Here is a 15,947-nt window from a genome sequence, read left to right as displayed (position 1 = left end):
AGCACGGCTTCTCCACTGGGTTTCCCAGAGGAGCAGCTGCCTCTTCTTCCACTGGATTTCCAGAGGAAGGCTACACCCTTTTCTACAGGATCCCTGCTCCAGCAGAACCACCCCTGACACTGCAGGAGGGCTGCAGCCACAATTCCAATTGGATGCTGCCAACACCCTGACCCACAGGGTGTCAGGTCGAGTTCTGACTCTGTCAGTGTTGTTTTAGTTTACTGCATTGTTTATTTTATCCTTTTATTTTCTTCCCTATTAAAGAACTGTTATTTCCTGCTCCCATAATTTTTGTTGCCTGAGAGCCCCTTAATTTAAAATTTATAGCAATTTGGAGGGGGCGGGGGGTTTACATTTTCCATTTCAGGGGAGGCTCCTGCCTTCCTTAGCACACACCTGGCTTTCCAAACCAAGACAATCACCCAAAAGGAGGGATGGCACAACCTTCACACAGGCTTTGAGTGGGTGAAGGGAATGAAGGAAATGCCTGCCCAGAGGGGCAGGGCAGGAGCAGCACACTCACATCTGTCTGTACCATCTGGCAGCGCTGGGCCCGGATGCGGCTGACGAAGCCGTAGACATCGACCTTCCTCTCCGTGTGCATCATGTCCAGCATGGCGTCGATGACGATGAACGTGCCCGTGCGTCCCACCCCGGCACTGCACAACAAGGGTTGGCACATTGGCAAGGAATTGTTCCCTGGGAGGGTGAGGAGCCCTGGCACAGGGTGCCCAGAGCAGCTGTGGCTGCCCCTGGATCCCTGGAAGTGCCCAAGGCCAGGTTGGATGGACTTGGAGCAACCTGGGACAGTGGAAGGTGTCCCTGCCATGGCAGGGGGTGGCACTGGATGGGAATGAAGGTCTCTTGCCAAACCATTCCATCATTCTGTGGTCTCAAGCCTTGACTTTTCTCACTTTTACCCCAATTCCTTCTCTGGGCAGGGTTAGGTGGGATATTGGGAAGGAATTGTTCCCTCTGAGGGTGAGGAGCCCTGGCACAGAGTGCCCAGAGAAGCTGTGGCTGTCCCTGGATCCCTGGAACTGCCCAAGGCCAGGCTGGACAGGGCTTGGAGCAGCCTGGGATAGTGGGAGGTGCCCCTGCCCATGGCAGTGGGTGGCACTAAATGGGATTTTTGCCCCAAACCATTCCATCATTCTGTGGTCTCAAGCCATGACTTTTCTCACTTCTACCCCAATTCCCTCTCTGGGCAGGGTTAGGTGGGATATTGGGAAGGAATTGTTCCCTCTGAGGGTGAGGAGCCCTGGCACAGGGTGCCCAGAGAAGCTGTGGCTGTCCCTGGATCCCTGGAACTGCCCAAGGCCAGGCTGGACAGGGCTTGGAGCAGCCTGGGGTAGTGGGAGGTGTCCATGCCCATGGTGGGAGTGGTGCTGGATTGTCTTCAATGAGACCAGGAGACATGAAATAAAGACAAAGCTCTTGGAATCAGCTGGGGAGTCACCAAGCCCCAAGTGGGAGACAGAGATAAGGCAAGGGGAGCACAGTGCACCCGGCTGGGACAAGGACAGCCAGCTCCACCCTCTGCCATGGCCTGGTTTGGGGCAGAGGAAGGGGATGCTGAGCTCTCCAGGGAAAGGACCTGCTCAGCACTGGGATCCCCTTCCCCTTGAGGCAGAGCAGAAACCAGCAGAGAGGGTCATACAGGGCTGGTTGCCCATCTGTGTCCTTTCTTCTTGCTTCCCAGGAAGAAAAAAAATGAACATGGGATGGTGCAAACGTGACCATCTCCACCTTTAACCATGGGGATTCTCCTTATTGCAATGTGGAACCCCCTGTGGCTCCCTCAGGGTTGCTGCTGTGCCTGGAACCACTCCAGGTGAGGCCAATCTCCTTGGCCACTGCTCCAGGCAATCTGTCAGGTCAGTGCTGCCTCCTCCCAAAGAGGGATGTTATCTTCTCATGCCAAGGGAGATGCCACCAGTGCTCACCTTGGCTCACTCAGCACCCAGCCAATCCAAATGACCTCTCCAGATGAGTTGTAACACCCTAAAATCACTGATTCCAAGAACTTCCTTCAATTCATGCATTTTTTTGCATGTCCCCATGAGGAACATCCCCGTTTAACATAGGAAATTTAAATAAAGATAATGAAAAAGACCTGACTGAAAAAAATAAAGAAATCCTTTCAAATAGGGGATGCTTTCCAGGACTCACCTGCAGTGCACCACTATGGCTCCTGCATACTGGGGATTGCAGGTCTTCACCTTCTTCAGGAATTTCAGCATCCCAATGGGGGTGAAGGGCACCCCAAAGTCAGGCCAGCTGGTGAAGTGGAACTGGGTCACCAGGCGCTGAGGCTTCTTGTTTGTGACATCTCCCACCTGCAGGGCAAAGGAGGACTCAGGTTAAGGAGAAACACTCAGGTGGTTTCCCTTCTTCCCCCAAAATTAAGAGAGAGAGGGAGTTGCAGACCCAAGATGGAGCTTAAGCAGCATCCACAGCTGAAAGGGCATGGACTCAGGCTCTGGGACAGATCAGTCTCTAAAAACATGACATTTTAACCACCCAGCACCACATCCCACCACATCTGAGGGGTGTGAGATGCCAGCCTGTGGATCCAGCCTGGCAGCAGCTGCCATATTTCATTCCCAACAAGCTCAAACAGAAGCTGCTCCTCCATCCTTTCCCACTCCTCTGGCCAGATCATCCTCAGATTAAAGGCAGGGGAGAAAAACACACACAATTCAGGCCATTGGAGTGAAGAATGAGGCTCAGGAGGATCATCCTCAAAGTCCAGACAGGTTTACAGGCACCAACTCTTCCCTGCCTGCCTCCAAGAGAGGCAGGAAAACAAACAGAGTGACTAAAACACCCGGAGTCTCCTTGGAGGACAAGGAAATGTGGTGACAGATGGGAAAGCAATCAAACCCAACACATACAGTGCTGGATTTTGTCTCAGCTGAGGGGATAAATCTGATTATTTTCAGGCATTAAGTGTCTGTGGGTGAGAGCAGGAACCAACACTGCTAACAGCAAGTGCTGGAGCACTTCAGGATGGAATTTCAGCCCTGGCATCCCTCATTTTCCCTGCTCTCAGCACAGCCATGTGGTACCACTGTGAACAGGCTTTTGGGAGGAATAAATTCTTAACAACTCTGCTTAAAAATGGATGCTGGGGCTCATTTCATGCAAATCTGCTCTCACAGAGCCTTGGAGGAGTTGAGCCAAGACCTTTGGGATGCCCAGTGTGGAGAAGGGAGGGATGGGATGGGACAGGAAGGGATGGGGAGGTGACCCTTGGCTGGCACCTGCTGGATGCAGAACTTGCGCACGGTGTAATCCACCAGCACGGTCACGTCCTCCACGGACACTCGGATGTTCCCGTAGGTCCAGCAGCCCTGATCTGGCCAGTACTGAGCACATTTACACTGGGAGGAGAAAAAACAGGTGCAGGTGAGCTCTGGACGCCCTCACAAGGCTGGGAATAGCTCCAGGACATGCCCATAGGGTCAAATCCCAGCCTGTGAAACCTTCTGGCACAGACCTCTTTCCTCTCCTTCAGGTTGGTCACCATGACAATTGTTGCTGTGTTTTGCTCCCAAATCATCCTCCAAAAATCATTCACTGTTTCTTCCTTTGGTCCTGAGGGGAAGAAAAAAACAAAAAAGTCCTCTTTGGGATCAACCTCTTACAATTTGGGGCCAAAACTCAGCGTGTGAGGTCACACGTCAGGGATGATCCAACACATTTTTTGCCAGTAGGTCACTGGAGGTGCTGTGGTGTCTGGGTATGCCTGATCCAAGGAATAATCCTATCATACAATACCTGGAATATCTGGATTTGTTTTATGGTCAGGAATTCCATATTTAGCTCAGGAAAGGGACAACAGGCAAACAGAGCATGGACTTGCCCAAGGTCACCCGGGGGAATTGTGGCTGTCCCAGAGTCCTGCCCTGGGATTTTGGGTTTTAGCCATGGGATCCCATTTCAGTGTGGCACAGGAATAGTTCCCTGCTGCCTGCCAGACACGAAGCTAACTCAGCCTACACTGCCTTGCCAAGCCTGAGGCTCAGGGTGAGCCAAGAGAAGAGCAGAGCCAAAGCTTAACCTGAGCCTGGAAGTGCTGAGGGACCTGATCCAGCCTCCTTCTCCAGCCAGAGCCAGGGAAACTGGCCAGGAATGCCCTGACCCACTGGCAAGTCCAAAGAGGAAACACAAAGCACTCCCATGGGCAGCTAACATCCTGTTGCTGACATGATCCCCACCCTGTGAGTGGGAATTTTGCTTTTAGGGATGTGTTTGGACTTCTGAAGATCATGAGGATGTTTCTCTCTATCCCATCCCTGGGAGTGTTCAAGGGAGCTTGGAGCAACCTGGGATAGTGGGAGGTGTCCCTGTCCATGGCAGTGGGGTGGAATGAGATGAGCTTTGAGGTCCTTTCCAGCCCGAACCATTCCATGATTCTGTGATTTGGGGGATTTAATTAAGCAGCTCCCTGGCAGAATTTCCAGAGCTCACAACACCCTCCAGCAATGGGACTACACAGGAAGGACTTCACTCTGTCCATCAAGACATCCAGCACTGCTCTTTGACTGGGAAGATAATTTTGGGAGCAACCTGTGGGGCAGCCAGGCCTCCTTTTGACCAGGGGAGCTCTGCAAGATGCTGTGCTGTGGGTAGAGAGGCACAGCTCCACTGAGCAGAGGGACCCAGCCCAGCTGCCCCCAACAGAGCAGTGGGAATAGTCAAGAATTTACCTTGTGCAGCAATGAATTTGTTTTTCTCTTGGTACCCCTGCAAGAGAAGAAAAAAGAAGAAAAATTAATATTTCTCTAACACAAGAGCCATGAAATGCATTTACTTCAGGAACAAACAGAGCTGGCATCTGCTCTGCTGCTCATTCTCCCTTGTGCAGAGAAGGGGCTGCAGCCTCTGAGGGGAGAATCAGCTCCAAAGATGGGCTGAAATCATTGAAAATCCTTATGCAAAGGGTTGTTTTCCCACAGGAACTCTCCCCGTGCTCACATAATGCAGGAATGACCCCACTTGTTGGCACAAGGCACTAATGAAGTGGTATCTGACAGCCCTTCCACTGCAGTCAGACCCTGCATCCAGAGCATCATGTGAAAATTCAGCATTGATCCTTGGAAAAGAGGGGCTGTAGAACTCATAGGGACTGGTTTTGTGTATTTTATTTACTGGGGAGGGAAGGAAAAAGCTCTTTTGGGTCTTGCTTTGCTTCACATGCCTGCATCTCTCACATGACCCTTCCAGCTGATTGGAGCCACATGGTGACAACCACAAAGGACCCATCTCCTCCCAGGGGCACAGCAGGGCAATGCTGCTTCCATTTCAGCTGGATTCCTTGATTTCTTCTCCATCCCCTTCCCACACCCAGCCCTGGGAAGCACTGATGATCAACTGGCCACCCTCTTCAAGGATTTCAAACCATGCGGATGTGGCACTTGGGGACATGGCTCAGTGGTGGCCTGGCAGTGCTGGGGGAATGCTTGGACTTGTGGCTCTTAGAGTGCTTTTCCAACCTCAAAGATTCTACGATTTTTCAGCTGTTTGTTGATCAGAAATGCCCAGCTCCAGCAGGAGTGGTTCCCCAGCTCTCTCCAAAGCCTGCCTGGTTTTGCTCCTGGCAGGGATCTCCCCTTCACACCCCAAAACTCACATTGATGAAGGAGGCGTTGATGTAGTCGGAGTCAGGGACCCCTTCCACAGGAGTCAGGTGAACCCTGGAATGATCATCTGAAGGGAAATTAAAACTCTGCATTAAAGATCACCCCCTCCACTCTGCTGCCACTTGGCCTAGTGAGAATCCAGGTGTTGGAGTGGAGCCCACACTCCTGGCTCTGCTGCAAAAACACCTTTATGCCCCCAAATTCCTCCTGCTCAAACCCAGAGAGGTCCTAGATCTTGTCCAAGGTATTTTTTTTCCTACATAGTGCATATTTGAGGACACCCCAAACCAGCCCACTGCCCAATGCCACCAGGCAAGAGTTGTCCCTTCTGGCATTTCCCATTCCTTTCACTCTCCATGGCCTCCTGGCTCCATGGAGCTTCTCCTCCCAGGTATCCAAAGCTAAAGCAGACTCAGCCACCCACCTGGGAGGTGAAATGCCCTCATCTGTGCCCTTGCCCATCCCAAAACCAGGAATGGGGAGCCCTGGCAGGAGCCCCTGAGTGTTTCCCCCCCCCCATCCAAGCAGCTCTGACACGTACAGGGCAAAATGTTCACATATCTGTTCTTCTCCTTGTTCTCCTCCTTGGAAGCAGCTTCACACGTGGCCTGTATGGGACACGCTGGGAGAGCCTGAAATGGCAGGAAAAAAAGGGTTTTCCATGAGTTTTCATGGCACAGCAGGAAAAATATGCTGGAAAATGCCACATCTGAGCATCCTGCCCCTCTGGATGTGTCCCCACCACCCACACCCCTCACCTCCACCCCAGCAGCAATGCTCCAAGTGACCATTTAAATAGCTGGACTGGACCAGAGAGAGCCAATCCCTCTGGAAAGAGATCTGGAATCTCCTGATCCATGGACACGAGGTGGCAGCAAAGCCTCCAGCTCTGAACCACCCGGCAGCACCAACGAGCTCATTCCTGATTCCTGTCCACAGAGGCTGCTGTGAGATTCCTTCATTAACAGTGCTGCTAATTGTGACCTGATTAAGCCCCCAACACCCCAGCCCACCCAGTGATGGCAGGAGCAGCCCCAGGGAGCCTTTGGTGGGGGGGGAGGGCTGGGGTGACAGGGAACACTGTCCCTGGGTTTCCCAGTCGAGCACAGGAGGTGAGTCCCCAGCACTGTTATTCCACATCCTCTTTGAACAGCAAAGAATGTTCTGGAGGTATCCACCATCCCTTCCTCCAGCTGACAGGATGGCAGGAAGTGTCCAGGGCAATCAGGTATTTATAACCCTAAAAGCCCCCCTCCCTGGGCATTCATTGCACCTATTTGGTTTCATCACAGCACGACCAGGAAAGGGATCAAGTTTTGTAGCAGCTGGACAAAGTGCAGTGGCTTTTTTTTAATCTTCTCCCCGTTCTCATGGTGCCATATCATGGCTTGGACCTGGGCTGGGAGCACAGGTCTGATGAGGAGCAGCTGAGAGAGCTGGGAAAGGGGCTCAGCCTGGAGCAAAGGAGGCTCAGGGGGGCCCTTGTGGCTCTGCACAGCTCCTGACAGGAGGGCACAGCCGGGGGGGTCGGGCTCTGCTCCAGGGAACAGGGACAGGAGGAGAGGAAACAATCTTAAGTTGTGCAAGGGGAGGTTAAGATTGGATATTTAGGAAAATATTTTCACAGAAAGAGTTGTCAAGTCCCAGGACCAGCCCCAGCAGTGGTAGAGTCACCATCCTTGAAAGTGTTAAAGAAGCCGAAAGTGTAGATGTGGCACTGATGTGGCACTTGGGGACATGGTTTAGTGGTGGTCTTGGCAGTGCTGAGTTAATGGTTGGACTTGAGAATCTTAAAGGGAGATTATCAGTTGGGAAAAGAGATAATATTTTCCAACCTTACTGAACCTACCCCTATTCTATTCTATTCTATTCTATTCTATTCTATTCTATTCTATTCTATTCTATTCTATTCTATTCTATTCTATTCTATTCTATTCTATTCTATTCTATTCTATTCCATTCCATTCCATTCCATTCCATTCCATTCCATTCCATTCTTTTTGTATTGACAAGCCAAAACACATCCATTGTCACAAGCTGCAAGGCCCAGCAATGTCAAGAAGAGGTTGTGGCCATCCCTGAAGAAATGCTCTGGGCTTGGGGGACAAGCACAATGCCTGAACTCCTCACAGCTGAAGGCCAGCCTTTGTCCCACACACTGTCACCATTGTGTTTCAGGGTTAACAGCTCACTGAAATAAGAGGGCTCATTCCTGTTTCTCTGTCAAAGCTTTCTTTTGGTTGATTGTGGATTTAAGGCCATGAGGACTGGGAGGGGGGGGCAGAGCTTGGGAGGCAACCAACAAGCAGGGGAGCTCTGGAAGACCTCAAGACATCCAGGATCATTCCTGAACCCAGGAAAATGTAACTCTGAAGAGCTGTTTGCTAGAAACCCTCTGCTTTCTGCAGTGAGCATGAGGATGAACAGTTTGTCACAGATTCAAGGACAGAATCAGCCCTTCCACTGCTCAGCCTATAAGAAACCCTCTGTCCCAGATTGCAAGGCAACGTGTATTCTCTTGCCATCTGTCAGAGGTGGGGCAGTTCTCTGCTGTTCATTGGGCAGTTTTCTTTATCTCTTCCACATCCAATCCTCCCTCCAGGAGATCTCTGCTCTTCACGGGCCATTCATTATTAATTCTCTTCTGTCCATGGCCAGTGAGTGTCCCTGCATGGCTGATCCAATTCCATCATCCCATGGGGAGATGCTGCGCCCAGGGGAGGAGCCAAGCATTCCTACCTGGATCCAATCTGAGGTTTGGGACAGCACAGCAGCCTTTGCCCAGTGCATTGCCAGAGGAGCAGCTTCTGCTGCCCTGCATTGCCAGAGGGAGCCCAGGCCCATCTCCAGCAGCCCTGGAGCTGCAGAGGAAAACTCCCCCCTTGTGCAGGATCCCTGCTCCAGCAGAGCCACAGCTGGCACTGCAGGAGGGCTGAGCCCCCATGGGATGGGGCTGTGCCACCCCCTGACACACAGGGGGCAGGGCCTGCTCTGACTCTGGCAGTGTTGTTTTGTATTACTGCATTTTTATTTTATTTTTATTTTCTTCCCTATTAAAGAACTGTTATTCCTGCTCCCATATCTTTGCCTGACAGCTCCTTAATTTCAAAATTATAACAATTCAGAGGGAGGAGGTTCACATTCTCCATTTCAGGGGAGGCTCCTGCCTTCCTTGGCAGACACCTGGCATATCAAACCAAGACAGAGTCCCAGGGGATTTGGGCTGGAAGAGACCTCAAAGATCACCTCATTCCACCCCCCTCCATGGGCAGGGAGACTGCAGGAAGGTTTCTCCCAGGCTGGAGCCTGGAGAGGAGCAGCAGGGCAGCCCAAGCACCCCCACAGTGCAGCAGAGCTCACTGAAGACAGCCAGAACAACGTGTCTCACTCAGACCTGCTCCAGGACAGACACCCTGAGCCTGCCCTCTGTGCTTCCTGCTCCCATCTCTTTGCCTGAGAGCGTAGGAAAGGCATTTTGTGCTGTTCTTGTGAGCCAGCAAAGGCTTCCTAAAGATAAGGAAAGCCCCATATCTCTCTTGAGGAAGACACCAAGGCTATCCCCATGACAATGTGATGGAAGAGAGAAAGTTAAAAGATACGGGGTTTCACTGGCTCACAGAATGACGTGGCTCCTTGTTCATCTATTGAGAACTTTGTTTCTTTCTTATGACCAATGGGCAGTGAACGTGTCTGTGAAATAAATGTAAACATCTTGAAAAACCATAAAGGCAACATGTTGCTATAATCAATCTCTCTTAGGCACCCTTCTGATGGAGTCTTGGTGCTTCGTGCTGTCGTGCTCTACAGCAACATCAGAGCCCCTTAATTTCAAAATCACAACAATTGGGAGGGAGCGGGCTTACATTTCCCATTTCAGGGGGGTTTCCTGCCTTCCTTAGCACACACCTGTCCTTCCAAACCAAGAAGCAGACCCTAAAGCCACCCCTGAGGGCAGCAGCAGGGGCACTCACGTTGAACTCCTCCCTGAAGAGCTTGTTGTCATCGGCCATGCGGCGATTGATCTCCTCCTCCAGCTTGTCCACGGGCAGGGGAGGGTACTTGCGGTTGGTGCTGGGTGAGCGGGCCAGCAGGGGCATGCTCTGGGGCTCTGCAAGGACACCCAGGTGTTACAGATGGATAATGGATGTATAGTAACATTAGAGAAACCATTATGGATGGATAGTAACATTATAGTAACTATAATGGATGGATAGCAATGTTATAAAAACTATAATGGATGGATAGTAACATTATAGTAACTGTTATAGATGGAAGTAACATTATAGTAACTATAATGGATGGATAGTAACATTATAGTAACTATCACGGATGGATAGTAACATTATAGTAACTATAATGCATGGATAGTAACATTATAGTAACTATCATGGACGGATAGTAACATTATAGTAACTGTAATGGATAGATAGTAATGTTATAATAACTATAATGGATGGATAGTAACATTATAGTAACTGTTATAGATGGATAGTAACATTATAGTAACTGTAATGGATGGATAGTAATGTTATAATAACTATAATGGATGGATAGTAACATTATAGTATCTATCATGGATGGATAATGCTATAGTAACAAGATGACCCCGGAGGTGGGGAGAAATGATGAGGAGGACTCCATCTTATCAGAAGGCTAATTAATTACTTTATTATACTATTTTATTCTATATTATATTACATTACATCTAAACTGAATCTGCCAAGCACTCCAGTGCACAACATCTTGTGACTGTCCCGACAGTCCCAGCACACACACACACCTGGATTCAATTGCTCAGTGAATCAAAACACTCACACCAGAATCCAATTATCAATTCCCTTCAGGTAAACAATCTTCCACCATGCATTCCACTTCTGAACAACACAGGAGCAGGAAATGACATAATAATTGTTTTTCCTTTCTCTGAGGTTTCAGAGAATGTGAAACCCAGAAATATTCTTGGGAAGAATTGGGCCTTGCTTTTCTCTGTGAAGGGAAACGTGGCGACAATTGGCTCTCACAATTAAGGGGTGACTTTGTGTGACTATTAAGAAAAGCTTTAGTGATGCATGGTTATGTTATTGTGGTTTAGATGTCCTCTGCTCTCCCCATAGCTCCCTTTCCCCCCTGTATTGTTGCCATCAGACAGCCTGGGCTGTCTGATGGCAACAGGTACAAAGAAGCTGCACAGGTGTCCCTGGCATGGGGCAGTTGGGAATGGAAAAGCTTGGGGGTGCTGAGGGGGTGAGCCATGGCAACACCTGACCTCCAATCCAGGGACAAGAAAGCAGCTTCCACTGATAAATGGCACAGAAGAGCTGACTGACAGACCTTGGGAGGGGCCAGGGCTGGCTGATGCAGCCCCCAGGGGTATAAAAGACTGAGCATCCATCTTGAAGATGAACTGGCCATGTGGTACCCATGAGGGGCTGTGAATTTTTCCTTATGTAGTCCTTGGTTGTATTTTTGTCAAGGTTTAATAAACCTTTTTAAATTTTCAAAGTGAGCAGTTGTCTCTCACACAGGGGCCACAGGTGCCACCAGCTGTGCCCCATGGCCAGCACTGCCCAGCCACGCCCAGGGGAGCACAGGGATCCTGCATGTGCCACTTTTGGGGCTGTCCTTGTGTCTGCAGAGAGTGGTTTGGGTTGGAGGGGATGTTAAAGAGCATCTTGGTCCAACTGGCTTCCACCAGACCAGGCTGCTCTGAGCACAGTGACACCTGGCTTGTGGCAGCACTGGGGTGGCAGCAGGGGCAGGGCAGTGCCTGTCCCCTCTGCTGGCACTGCTGGGGCACCTCCAGTCCTGGGGGCACTTCTGGGCTTCTCACAAAAAGATCTTGGGCAGCTGGAGGGTGTCCAGAAAAGGGAATGGAGCTGGGGAAGGGTCTGGGACACCAGGAGCAGCTGAGGGAGCTGGGCAGGGGCTCAGCCTGGAGCAAAGGAGGCTCAGGGGGGCCCTTGTGGCTCTGCACAGCTCCTGACAGGAGGGGACAGTCGGGGGGTCGGGCTCTGCTCCAGGGAACAGGGACAGGAGCAGAGGGAATGGCCTCAGGCTGGGCCAGGGGAGGCTCAGGGTGGATATTTGGGGAAATTCTGTCATGGAAAGGGTGTCCAGCCCTGGCATAGCTGCCTGGGGCACTGTTGGGAGTCCCCATCCCTTGAAGGCTACAAAAGCCCTGTGGATGTGGCACTTGGGGACATGGTCAGTGGTGGCCTTGGCAGTGCTGCTGGATTGGATGATCTTAAAGGACTTTTCCAATCCCCAAAAATCAGTGATCCTATGATGATTAACACTCTGGGATCTACACTCTCCCAGAGGCAGGACAGGGCACTGAGGACGAGTCAATGCTGGGCTTGGAGACCACCTGGCTTTGAATTCCAACTTCTCCCTCTCTCCCATGGAAAGTCTGGCACCAGCACTGTGAAACAATTCCCAGGAGGGCACAGCAGAGGCAGCTGCTGCTTGTGCTGCTCAGCAGAGCCCAGAAAGGCCATGTGAGGGTTACAGCAACACAGCTGAGCGTTTATGAAGTTCACACCTCCGTTTACAGTGAGATAAGATGGCAGGGAAGGTCTTAGCAGCCAACATAAAATAAAAAAGGTGCTGAATTCCAGTTAGTGCTTCTCAGAAGGTGTTTGGTTTATGTGGAAGGAGTGCTGAAAAAGCATCTGAACTGAGTTTAAGAGGCCTCCTCAGATCTTAATCAGTGCCTACACATGGATGGAGATGCCCAACTTCAGACCCTCAGTGTCAGCTCTGGCTCACAGCTCAGTGGCAGAATAATTTAGGCATTATACAAGGCTTTAAAATGCATCTGTGCATGTTTAGGAGGTACGTAAATGTTTTTATAATGAAAATAAATGTATTCCCTTTTATCTCCTGGAAGTGTTAGTTTGGAGTCCACAGTTAGTGCCAAGTTCTGAGTTTTAATCAGAGACCATACTAATCTGAATGAGCAGAAAAAATGTTTAATTATTCCCCAAAGATGTGGGTTTTTTTTCAAAAAAGGTTCTCATTTGAGCCAAATAAACACTGTGAAAACTCAAGAGGAATGTGAGTAGTGATTTTGGAAGTGATCACCCATTTTAATATCAACCACTTGAGGGCAAACATTGAATCAGTGGAACGAAAGCTGGGAAATAAACCTTCATTCTGTGAAAGTCTGCCAAAACCATGGAAAACATGGAACAAGGGAGGTCAGGAAACAACAACAAAATAGGAATTAAAAAAATATTTGCCTACAAAAATAAGAGGTGGGGGAGAGCCTGTGTGGCACCAGGTGGACTCACCTGTGTCGTCTGTCCGGCCGTTGGACAGACGGAAAGAGTTGGAGTGGCTCCCTGCCTGCTTGTATTTCTTGAACCTGCCAAGGAGAATTGGGGTGGAAAAGTCAGTAAATATCCAGCAGGAAGCCCAGGTCCCCTCCCAGATGAGACCTAAGTAAGAATGAATATTGACAAAAGGAGTAGGACACTAAAAGGTAGCAAAAATCTGAAATTCTCAAAAAAGGAAGTTATTGGTTCAGATTTTACCTATTTTATACTTTGATCTAACAGCAGAAAAATAAGAAGAGCAGAAAAAACTTCTGGAAGTAGCAGTATCTCACTTCTTCCTTATGATGGAAGAAAACTCTTTTCTATAGTTTGCTCAAAGGATATATGCAAACCAGGTTTAATCCAGCTGCCTGTTACTGTGTGAAAAAGAACAACAATGATGTGGAGAAGGCCACACAGGAATAAAGGATGATTTTGATAACAACACACTGACTCAACTTACTACAGGTGAGAACCCATGAATATAATCACAACCATCTAGTAGCACCCAAAGAGCTTTCCCTTTTTTGCCACACTTTCTCAAGGCTTCATGGATGAGCTGGCGGCTCCAGGAGGCTGCAGGAGCTCTGAAATCCTGCTGTGAGCAGAGCTTTTCACTGAGCACATCTGGAACAGCTGCAGGAGCCCAGAGAGAGCTGGAAACCAGGAGAAGCTTTAAGGGTGCTCTTTGCAGAGGACACCCCAAGGAGTCCCTGCTCCCTGGGCTGACCCAGCAGAGCACACAAAGCCCAGGTTGATCTGTCCTGCAGCAAATCCCTGCTCCATGTGCTGTTAACTTGGAGCAGCTGCTCATGCTCATTTTGCCTGAAATTTGGAGTTTTGCTGAATCATTGGGCAGTGAACACAAACCCTTTCTGTCAGGGCTGGAAGCCAGGTGGGAAGGACTCAAACTCTGCTGCTGCTGAACTCCTGAGGCAAAACTCTCCTCAGGTTCACTGCTGTGAGGGCAGGCCTGCAGCCAGGAGACAGAGGGGAGTTTTCCACTGCTAAGGAAATTGTTTTTTCTTTTTTTTTTAAGACTTACTTAATCACCAAACTGGTGAGTAAATTAAAATGTTTACTGCAGGTGAATAAAGACATTCTTAGTTATGCTTTCAGGAGCTGGAAATGCTTCATTTTGAGCAGGGCAGATGCCTGGATTCTAAAAAATGGACCTAAGAAGGTTTTACTGTGCTGTAATTTCAATTACAGCATCACCTAACACTCCTCACAAAGCTCCTGCAATTCACAGTGAAAGGTGCACAGGGACCATGTGAGGTTTAGTACCCAAAATAGTTTGGATGTTGGATCCTGCTTGCTATGAAAATGGGAATCAAGGAATAACACATTGAAAGGACTTTGTGTTCAGCCTCCCTGGATTACTCAATCCATCATTTGCAGCCTCAAAAGGAAACTTCACCTGCTTTTCCCAACACTGACAGGGCTTCAGTTCAATCCACCCTGCTAAAAGTGACATTTTGAAAGGCAGAACAGGAATCCCCCACAGGAGGAGCAGCTTTGCAGAGAAAGGAATGAGCATCATTCACCAGATAACCCCAAACATCATTTTCATTCATTGTCCTTACAGGTTTCTTTTCAAAGCACCAGCTGTGTCAGCCTTTAGCTTGGGAGACAGCACAAAAGGCTCATTCCTGTTCATTCAGGAATTGTTTCTGTCAAACAAGGCAACCCAGCATTAAAGCAGCTCTTACCTCAACATGTACAGAACAATAATAATAAATACTATGACTAGGAGGGAGGACAGGGCCACCATCACAGCTATAATGGGAGTCTCATCTGCAAGAGGAAGAGAAAGGTGTGGTTATGGACATTGGAAAACATCCAGAGCCGTCATTTAACAATTTCTGCTTGCAGAACAATTCTGATGATGATATTAGTAATAAAAACATAATAAATAATACATAGTATTAAGTGATGTTGCAATTTTCCAGCCTGAGAGTGAAAACAAAAAAAGGATGAGTGAGCAGCATGTGCCTCAGACACTCCCAGGTCAGATTAAAACCTGAAACCACCACTCAGAGCACCTCAATCTTCTCCAAGAGTTGGTCACTGTGAAATTGTGACCTTGCAGATGGAAACAGTGATGGAGAAAGTTGGGACTGGGTTTTTTTGGGATTCCTTCTGCACAACTGAATGTGCACGTGGTGGCCCAGCAGCCACCAGCAGAAATTTCCTCTGTTAGCTGGAAATCTACAAAAAAGAAAAAAAATCTACAAAATTTTCCTGCCTGAGACTTAAGGGTCTAAGAGAAGTTCCTACCAGGCCCACGAGTTTGGTGTAAGGAATGTTTGGTATGTGATAAGAAACTTTATATTAAAATGGGAGAAAACTGTGACCTAAGATCCCACAGCCACATTCGGAACACCACCACGATTTTGCTTCCAGTTCTTTGTCAAACAGGACAAGAGGACAAAGCTTCCTGCTGCCCCTGGGGTCTGAACAGCTCCAAGGGTGAGGTTTGGTGTGGACCAGGCTGCCCAGAGCAGCTGTGGCTGCCCCTGGATCCCTGGCAGTGCCCAAGGCCAGGCTGGACGCGGCTTGGAGCAGCCTGGGATAGTGGGAGGTGTCTGGGATAGAACTGGATGAGTTTTAAGATCCTTTCCAACTCAACCATTCCACAACTCTGTAATTATAGAATAACTTGGGTTGGAAGTCACCTCCAAGAACCATCTAGTTCAACCCCCTGTGGAAATACAGAGTTTGGAGAGCAGGAGAGGTCAGACACCACCAGGCACCCAAGTGCGACCCAATCTGGCTCCCTTGCAGAAGCTCCTCAAGGGCAGGAACCTCACAATTCCCTCACAAAACCACTTAAATTACTCTGAAACACTCCCATCCTGCAAGAATCCTACAACAGATTTTATTTTTCCTTTAAAGAACCCATTTCTAGCTCATGCTGGAGGTCAGTGAATCAGTGCTTGGTGCTGGCAAATCACCCAGATGGGTTGGAAGCCAAGCAGCT

General features: G+C 49.3%; 1 protein-coding gene across 2 annotated transcripts in view; it reads right to left on the bottom strand.

Annotated features, from left to right (window-relative positions):
• PTPRA (protein tyrosine phosphatase receptor type A) overlaps window positions 1–15,947 on the bottom strand; it is a 128,275-nt gene that overhangs the window by 9,412 nt on the left and 102,916 nt on the right. For both annotated transcript variants that reach the window (XM_066548786.1, XM_066548787.1), the window contains 10 exons: window positions 14,677–14,761; window positions 12,941–13,014; window positions 9,620–9,756; window positions 6,190–6,280; window positions 5,639–5,715; window positions 4,716–4,752; window positions 3,503–3,600; window positions 3,267–3,386; window positions 2,173–2,339; window positions 524–659 (listed from right to left, as the gene is read on the bottom strand). In XM_066548786.1, coding sequence (XP_066404883.1) covers window positions 524–659; window positions 2,173–2,339; window positions 3,267–3,386; window positions 3,503–3,600; window positions 4,716–4,752; window positions 5,639–5,715; window positions 6,190–6,280; window positions 9,620–9,756; window positions 12,941–13,014; window positions 14,677–14,761 — 1,022 coding nt within the window. The remainder of the gene's footprint in view (window positions 1–523; window positions 660–2,172; window positions 2,340–3,266; window positions 3,387–3,502; window positions 3,601–4,715; window positions 4,753–5,638; window positions 5,716–6,189; window positions 6,281–9,619; window positions 9,757–12,940; window positions 13,015–14,676; window positions 14,762–15,947) is intronic.

This window comes from Molothrus aeneus, chromosome 4 (assembly GCF_037042795.1).
Source record: "Molothrus aeneus isolate 106 chromosome 4, BPBGC_Maene_1.0, whole genome shotgun sequence".
Lineage (NCBI taxonomy): Eukaryota > Metazoa > Chordata > Aves > Passeriformes > Icteridae > Molothrus > Molothrus aeneus.
The sequence above is the reverse complement of the archived record's forward strand: the minus strand, read 5'-3'. Positions and strand labels throughout refer to the sequence as shown.